Here is a 9578-nt window from a genome sequence, read left to right as displayed (position 1 = left end):
TATATATATATATATATATATATATATATATATATATATATATATATATATATAGGGTTGATATTGAGGGTGAGAAAATCATAATAAAATGTAAATTTCTATGTAAATTATTCCTTTTAAGATAAGAAACTGGTCCAAGAGAGTTAGCTTGAGATGAATCTAGTGTGGTTTTAGCCTAATAGTTAAGGCTGGACTGGAAACACAAATTTAGGGGTGGTCCTATTTTAGGGGTGACCCAGTCACTGCCAAATTACTGATATCACAATCTATCACTATTGAACCCCTGAGCAAGGCACTTAACCTCTGGTCATTCCAGAAGGGGCTGTGCATTAAATTAGTGCACTGTAAATTGTTTTGGATTAAATGTGTGCACTAAACGGCTACCATTTAATCCAAATAATTGTACCGTTTATGAAAATCAAAGAAGAGTTTAATAAAGTGGTAATCAGTGCAGCAGTTTTGACCAATTGTTTATCATTGTTGCCAGACAACCATCTGCTCCAAGTTGCCTCTGGTTGTGTGTGTGTGTGTGCACACGTCTGTAAGAAGTAATTCACACCACATGCCATCAGTAGTGTGTGTATTCTCAAAGCTAGTCGTAGCTGGGAGGTGCTGCCGGTCACTTTAGCTTATCCAGCCCTCCGCTGAGGTCATGAGCGCAGATGGAGGGGGGTTCCTGCACAGCATGTGCATGTGTGTGTGTGTGTGTGTGTGTGTGTGTGTGCGTACGTGCACAGCGCTCAATTGCGACCTCAGCAAAAGTAGCAAGTGCTCTTGATGCAGATGGTTTTCATCACACCGACCACTGCATGTTCTCTTTCTCTCATGTGCCGATTGTATAGGGGGCCTCTCGCCTTTTTTGGCCCCCTCTCTCTCTAAAACCCCCACCACCCCCTCTACAATAAAAAAGACAGAGGTGTATCTCTCTTAAATGGATTGGCACCATTTATTTAGAGGGTCCTGGACTGGGCTTTGAAATACACCCTCCCACACATTTAGCCAGTAAGTACTTCTGCAATTGATATAATGGCTATTAGCACTAACAGTCTATTACTGATATCAGATCAGTGCTAAATGACCATGTTTTAAAGTGATAGTTCACCCAAAAATGTATATTTTGTCTTCATTTACTTAACTCCTATGACTTGCTGTCTTCTGTGAAACTTGCTTCTGAATATTCACACTGCTTTTCCCCCCATAACGAGTGAACAGGCATTGTCAAGCTCCAAAAAAAAAAAAATCCCACTAAAAAGTGGTCTGTATGACTTGTGCACTGTATTACAACTTTTTTTAAGCTCTAAAATCTCATTTGTGCATAAGTTTGACACCAAATACCAGAGATGAAGTTTGGGGTCGATAAGATTTTTTTTCTTTTATGCCTATCAAGTGATTTTGATAAAAAAAAACTAATAAGAAGAAGAAGAATTATTATTAGAATATTATTATTATTATTAATCATTTGTACAATATTTTCTATTTTGATATATTTTAAAATGTAATTTATTCCTGTAATAGCACTGATGATTTTTCAGCGAAAAACTACTTACTTTTTTTGTTTGTTTGTTCATCACACAAAGCTGTTGTATGACTTGAAAAGACTTTGAATATACTGTTTGAGTTGTATGGACCACTTTTATGGTGCTATATCCCGACACGAGGATAAATAAATGATGACAATGGTCATTTCTGGGTGAATTATGTCTTTAATGACATTGAATGTTAAACCATATAGATTTGCCTTCAAAGTGAGTTTACAGCTGGGTGAGCTATTAAGGCTGGCTTAAAATGTCTAAAACATTAATAGTTTACAGTCTAGGACCTTTTTTGGTTAGCATATGCATCAGATTATGACTCTAAGGATTTATGTTTGGTGTCAGGTCTTTTTTTTAAGAGGGCTTTTCACCCCCCTCCATCTTTTCATAAATCAATATTTACTATGTAACCTTCCTCTCTCTCTTCAGGGCCAGGAAGCAAATGTGCATCCTGATGGTGCTCTTCAAAAAGCTGTTTGCCCGCTGATTTACTGTTGCCGGGTTTTTCTTTTTTTTTTCTGAGTGGCACATTTTGCTATTGGACCAAAGATCCTGTGCGGGTGCAGTCTAAAAAATACCGCCGTCATCTGTTCGTAGGGTAGCGAACCGTCACCACATGATGTGGGAAAGACCTCGTAGCGTGCAACGCAGTGGACAGATGATCTGAGGGAGTGTGAGAGAAAGGAAAAAATTGTGCGGTAGAGTTACAGAGTTGCATTTTCCCTCTCTCAGTCTAAAGAGCAAGCAAAGCCCCTTTCTGGCTCTGTACGGGAGGGGCCCCACACACACTCAGGCTGGCAAACAGGTGGGGCCCACCGGGCAGTGCTAAGTGAATCCCTCCTGTGATTCTGAGGAAATACAAGCAGAGTGCAAAGGTGTTGTGTATGTGTGGTGCTCACCGCAGTGTTGTCCCTGTTTCTCGTGTCCACAGGCCCTCCAGGCAGCACGCCAGTTCATCCTCCAGCAGGCCACAGGACTCAACTCCCCCAGCAGCAACGAGGTCAAACAGAGCCCCGTGCAGGTATGTGTGCCACATACTCAAATAACCACATGTAAGGATTCACAAGCATAGATACAGGCTCATATCATTAACAATCAGACGCAAGCGTATTAAATAAATTTTGTTTTTGTCCTTTTATTTTTCAATAATATCACCCAGTCCTATTTATCATCGTGTCTTACTTTCTCAGATCTTTGTCTGTTAAAGCTCTGATTCTGGTTGTCGCCCATCCCCCGTTTGTACTATATTAAAGACTAGAGTCGTGAATGTGGCTCTTTGTAGTGAAGCGCTGAACAATGGCACTACTTTAAGCTCAAACTTCATTTCTCATTGGGCAGAAGGTTAAGCTTGAGTACATGTTCCTGTAGCATCTGATCACACCGACACACTCGCATATGCACAGACACACAGGAATCTTTAGAATAAAGTAGTGTGGAGAGTTCATATCCATTTTTGTTTATATAACCTATCCCAGGTTCAGGCCTATCAATGCCAAATCCTAAGTTTTATTAGAATTGTTTTTTTATTATTATATATATATATATATATACAGTAGATATGATTTATTTTATTATTTCTTCATTCTCCATATAGGCCAGGTTATCTTTTCAGAGTAAACACCAGTTTTTAGTAATACACTGCATTTTGCATGTGTGTTGGTAATGTTTTATCGAGGTGTTTCTTCATGCCTGCCATGTTGAATTGGGGCAGTGGTAGTAACTGCCTGCTTTAGCACACCCGTCAAATATGACAAGATGGACTCACATGTTTACACCAGAGTAAAGTTTTGCTATCACAGTCATGAAACATGCTTCTTCCTGTATGAACACAGTTGTGAGACTAACACAGACTGACATATAGGTACAGATTAGGGTGCACTTTTGATTCAGCCTGATAAAGATGGAGGAGAGAGGAAGATGAACAAGGCAATGCAGTCAATACAAGCATGGAGGTTAAAAGTAGAGAGTGCAAGTGAATGAACGAGCGAAGGGGTGTGTGAGAGCTGCTCAGAGTTTTTCAAATCATCAATAATCCAGGAGGATGACAGTTTAAATGACCGTGTTGAGAGGATAATTAACATTATCAAGGAACAGCAGGTTACCTCGTTAGTGGCTCACTCGTTTAATTACAAACCGCACTAATTAGATTGAACCCTGGGCTGAGGTTTGCTTCAGTGTGCTTGTCGAAAAGTCAAGAAGAGGAAAATCAAAGGAACATTTTTTTCAGAGTCCCTTTTTTCACAAGTTGCTTTTTTGTCAATGGACCTTTTGATGATTGATGTGTCTTATCGAACAGGTTTAGCTGCTTTCCTGTTTAAATTGTCGTGTTTGCTAAGGCAAGCATCACTCTTACTGTTGCTTATACATAGGGCATAGTTTACACACAAATTAACTTGCTTTCTTCTGTGGAACCCAAAGAAGATTTAAAAAAACAATACAAATCTTGCACTGAAAAGGGCTCTAAACATATCTAGGAGACGAGTGTCTTTTGGTGAAGTTTTGCACAAGAGCTAATCACGTTTTCTCTCTAAAAGGTGTTACAGAGCATATAGAGAACTGTATTCTCAGGCTGGATGTTATAAGGCAGTGTTCACACACACAAACAGACATGCACACCATGATTTGATGTGTTCTCATGAACTCTGTAGTCTGATCCACTGACCTTGACCCATGACCCTCAGTAGAGCCGCAGGTGAGGCTTTTTGTTTGGGCTTCTAGGGAAGTCTTTCCCATCTCAGCACAAGGCAACCCTGAATACTGATAAAGGTGAGCCCTGAGATTCTGCTTTGTAGTGTCACTTCCTCGTCCACTGCTTCAGGGCATCAACCCTCAACCCCAAACTTTCCCTACCACGGTCTCTGTACATTCCTAGTTCTTCTGTTGGGTTTAAGGGACTGCAAACCGCCACTTGTTTGGATCACTGTGGAGTGTTTCCATTACTCTTGACTCTGGAACAAGAAAAATGTCTGGTGTGTAGATTTATGAATCATGTTGGAGGACTAGATTTTTTTTGTAGTGACACGTCATGCCACTTATGCTTTTGTGAAAAGGCCTTCAGCTGTTCGACAGTTAGCCGTCAAGAGATTCTTGCTGTTATTTCACCACTCTTTTATCTCTCAGGGTCTTATTTCAATTTTTATTTTTTTTTTATTTTTGTAATTTCTAAAAGTCCTCAGGTTCAGCAGGGTGTTTGAATCTGTTGTCCAATAACAGGGAGAGCGGGGCATGGAAGTCATTTAAACTAGTCAATGGACTTAGCCTGACAGTAGGGCTGGACAATAATTCAATATCAATATGTATCGCGATATAATTTTTTTCAATAACGGTGATATGATTTTTAAACACATTTTCAATCTATAAGAATAATCAGCCTACACTACCAGTCAAAAGTTTTTGAACAGTAAGATTTTTAATGTTGTTTTTTTGTTGTTGTTTTTTTTAAGAATTCTCTTCTGCTCATCAAGGCTGCATTTAAAGTTCATCAAAAACAGTAAAATGTTGGAATATTTTTACTATTTAAAACTGCTTTCTATTTGAATAGATTTTAAAATGTAATTTATTCCTGTGATCATACATAGGTAAATTTTCAGCATCATTACTCCAGTCTTCAGTGTCACATGATCCTTCAGAAATCATTCTAATATGCTGATTTGCTGATTATTAATATTTAAAACAGTTAAGTTTTAAATATTGATTTTAAACAGTTGAGTTGAGTACATGAAATAAAAAGCTTTTGTAACATTATACACTATTCCATTCAGTATAATTTTTATAATTTTTTTGGGAAAGAAATTATAGAAATTAATACTTTTATTTAGCAAGGATGCTTAAAATTGATCAAAAGTGATGATAAAGGCATTTATAATGTTACAAAAGATTTCTATTTCAGATAAATAGTGTTCATATCGATATCGGAATTATATCGTATCGACCGAAATTAAGAAATATATCGTGATATCAATTTTGGCCATATCGTCCAGCCCTACCTGACAGTAAATGGCCGCCAGTCAGGTTAACAGCAGTGTGATGAACAAAGAAATCTTTTGGTTCCTGATAATTAGATTTTCCCTCTTCGTCACTGACAAAGAAGGTAGACGTTACAGAGGATTTTGTCTGAATCTTCCAGAACCTTGGCAGTGATCAACAGGTTCTTCCCCAAAGCGTTTTATTTGACGGTAATATTCTTTGCCTTTTTGGGATAGTGAGGGCTGAAGAATCACAGACAGACGGACAGACGGACAGACGGATTGATAGATAGAAATAGATAGACAGACAGACAGACAGATAGACAGATAGATAGATAGATAGATAGATAGGTAAAGAGTCAGAGAGAGTTTTTTTAAACTAGTCAAGGCAAGGGTTGCAGTCCACTTCCTTAGGTTTGTTAGTTAATTTTTTTATTATTATTTTTATATACACACTAATTTTCAAAATTTGGGGTTGGTAATATTTATTGTTTTTGATCAAGCTAATGCATCTTTGCTGAATAAAAATATTGTTTGCCTTTATTTATTTATTTAAATTAGCAACATCATAAAATCCACATTTAAAAGCTCCATTACACTATAGGAGTATTTTTATCTGTGTGTATAAGGTGATAAAAATGGCACAGAATTTATCATCATGGCTATATAGACCCATTTTACATACACACACACACACACACACACACACGTGGCTCCAGTCCCATCTCTGTTGGTAATTGAAAAGAAAAAGTGTCCTCTTTTCATGTGTTATTGAGGACCTCGTTTAATTAAAAAAAAAAAATGAAAAGACTCATTAGGGACATGCTAATTAGTTTCCTTCTCTTGAGCGTTGATAGAGAGGCTGCGTTGCCACGGTAGCACTGGAGCACCACATCTGAGATGATCCGATGGAGAGATGAGTGACGCCAGCTGGAACCTCCACCTCTGAGTGGTCAAGCACTTTGGGCTTATTTCTACAGCATGAACTTTGAAAGTCCTTTGACCCTAATGAAAATTTACCTCTCGTGTTTGTTCTTCATCACGGTGAAACACAATGCAGTGCTTATCATGCAAATAGCCACTTAAGAGCAGGCTTTGTTAAGAATTCTTTGGCATTTTTTGGAAACCGACATGAATATAGACACCTCAAATCAATGGGAAAAAAGACCATCCATACTGGATGGAGCCCTTTTTCTTGAACTTTTATTTTTAAAAACTCTGTTTTGTCCATTAAGAGGAAATGCTTAGTTGGCACTTTTTTTTCCTTTTCAAAGAGGCTGTTTTGAAGAGAGAGAGGGTTAGAGAGGGTGACCCAGAATGCGAGAGGCCTGACAGATTGAAGACGGCGAGAGAGAGCGATCGAGAGGAGAAAAACCCAGGGCCGCAGTGGCCATTTCAGAGTTTGGGTTTGAGCAGTGGAGTATAAAAGTCCATTTTTTGATCTGAAACACGAGTGAAAAGTGTAATGAACGCGGTCGATAATGGGCTTTTATGTTTCCGCACCCCAGTCATCTCTTCTGTTGTGTTCCACTGGAAATTTGTTGTCATTTTTATTCTGGGGCAGTGAGGCGTTAGATAGAGCCACACATGTGTGTGTGCGAGGTGACGTCCGCAGAAAGCGAGGGACTAATGGAAGAGGGATATGGAGGACGGAGTGGTGGGGGGATTTTCCACTTGAACTTGCCCAACTCTGGGCACTCGCGCAACGGTGAATTTTCATTTGTCCGAATGCTGTCAGAGAAAGCGGTCCCCAGACGCGAGCTCTGAACAGGGGGAAATAAGCAAGTGACAGCCCAGAATTCTGCTTTTCTGTAGTCGCTCAGCCCTGCAGCCCCTGGTGGCTGGCTTTTATTACACACCACACTCACAACGACAAGCCATCGCAAACAAAACTGCCCGCACCACCACCATGTACTGTATAAGAAGCGCGATATGATAAATACCTGTGGGAGGTAATGAGGCTACCTTGGGGGGACGGGCAGCAATGGGGGTTTTAAATCATTCTGGATCAAATTAGCTTGTGAAAAGGTGGCTGTGTGCTCCAGAACTCCTCTATTAAGCCTGGAAGACATCATCACAGAGCCACCTGGTAACAGTGCCTGTAGCCTTTCAGCGGGCCTGTTATTAAAATGACAGGCCTCTTTAGCGCCGCGTCCCGCTCAATAGTGACCCTTCACTCTCCACATGCAGGCTAATATCTTCCAGGCTTTTTGAAGGTGGTGGTGTTACTGTTTAAAAGCGTGAATAAACTGATCATAATGGCCATCAGCACAGACTGCAGGTACCCTAGTGCAGGAGGAGAGAGAATTAGAGAGTGTGAGTTGTGGGTTGCGGTTAGGCAGTCTACCAGTCCTCCATCGCTGAAGTGAGTAATTCTTTTTGACGGGGGTAAACAGCGCTAGAATGTTGTCCCGCGTGTGCATGGATGCTGCTTGTGATATCTCCTCTAGTCGTCTCCTTGTCATTTTTTTCAATTATCTCTCCCACTCCAGGGCCCCGCGGTCTGCCGGTGAGCTTGAAGACGGATTGTTGAGATTGACTGACTGTGGTGTTTATATATTCATTATAACGTTATAAGCCTCCATCGCTCTCCATTACACATGTGCGCAGGCACTAAATGTTCCTATTTGTCATGTTTTATAGCGCCACCTATTGTCAGATCCCATTGTCAGATTTTATGTATATGGCTCATGTTTTGTGAGAATCATATATATTAAAATAGGGATGCATGATATATTGGTTATTGGCTTATATTAGAAATGTTCTTTAAAATATTGGTATTGTCTAGGTTGGATATTTAGCGCATGCCGAATTACCATTTATATTTTTATTTAATTAATTAATTTATTTATTTACGTTTGCATCACCTAGCATTCACTTAAAATCAATCTTTAAAAACACTATTAATTAAGAGAGCCTCAAAAATTAATCATTAATATCCATTTTTCATAATGTGTAGCATTTAATTGTTTATAATGTTTTAGTTTTGATTTATTTATACAGATTATTATAGAATTTTAATATCTGCCATTTATTGGTTATTGGTCATAACATTAAATTTAATGTTGGTTTATTCTATTGGATACAATTTTAACATTGATGCACCCTACAAAATTTGATGACATTTGGGCTCAAGACATGTCCAAATCTGTTTGCTGTTTTCTTTTGTGGTCTAAGATGCTCTTTTCAGTACAATCACAATTTTAAGAACTGTCCCTTTAAAGATTGTGTGCTTCACTAAGACTTGGTTAATTCATCCTCTTGTTTTCTGGCTCACCACTGTGGGACAATTGTGTTTCTGAGCTGTTATATGACACCCCATCTCAGATTTCTAGAAGAACTAAACTCTGCCTGCTTGTTAGCCAGGATTTTAGATTTGGATGACCAGAACTCTGCTCTTTGCATAGTCAAAGTAATTATTTGGCCACCTTTCCACGTGAGTGTCGCTCTGTCGTAATTCATACTCCCAAGTCTGAGCTGAGTTCCCTCGCAGTCTTTAAAGCGCTAGACCTTTGTGCTCTTCTCTAAATTCTTCAACTTTAAGGGCCGTTTATCAGATGTTCCCCCTTCTTTATATGGACAAGTATATTATTGCTCTCCAGCTATAAAAAGCCTTTCAAGAACTCAGCCAGTCCCAATTACGGCTTTATGGAGCTGATTTGCCACGTCTGTCCAAAGTTTAGTAACATGTTTTTATATGCTTTCACTTGAGGCTCTTTCGCCCACTTTTTCTCCTGCTCCTGTCTGTGTGTGTGTGTGTGTGTGTGTGTCTGTATGCACCATGGCACTACATGTGATAATTACCCTGTAATATGGAATGGCAAAGAATCCTCCAGAGAATGGAGATGCATTCATCATCATCCATTTATTTAAATACCATAATTTAGTGTACGGCTCATTACTGGGAGGTTGACCTTTCCCAAAATGAAGATCTCCTCTATACCTTTGTACTTGCTGCCTGGTTTCTTTCTTTCTCTCTCTCTCTCTCTTTTTTTTTTTTACTTCCTGAAAATGCTAATGGAGATAAATACAAAGATGATGATGAAAAAAGGTCTTTCAAATATATATATATATATATACA

At 39.0% G+C, this 9578-nt stretch overlaps 1 protein-coding gene across 4 annotated transcripts in view; it reads left to right on the top strand.

The window, feature by feature from the left end:
* LOC107675840 (forkhead box protein P4-like) overlaps nucleotides 1–9578 on the top strand; it is a 143996-nt gene that overhangs the window by 74759 nt on the left and 59659 nt on the right. For all 4 annotated transcript variants that reach the window (XM_016470316.1, XM_016470317.1, XM_016470314.1 and 1 more), the window contains exon 3: nucleotides 2464–2553. In XM_016470316.1, the coding sequence (XP_016325802.1) occupies nucleotides 2464–2553 (90 nt within the window). The remainder of the gene's footprint in view (nucleotides 1–2463; nucleotides 2554–9578) is intronic.

Source organism: Sinocyclocheilus anshuiensis, unplaced genomic scaffold (assembly GCF_001515605.1).
Source record: "Sinocyclocheilus anshuiensis isolate Anshui unplaced genomic scaffold, SAMN03320099.WGS_v1.1 scaffold1640, whole genome shotgun sequence".
Lineage (NCBI taxonomy): Eukaryota > Metazoa > Chordata > Actinopteri > Cypriniformes > Cyprinidae > Sinocyclocheilus > Sinocyclocheilus anshuiensis.
The sequence above is the reverse complement of the archived record's forward strand: the minus strand, read 5'-3'. Positions and strand labels throughout refer to the sequence as shown.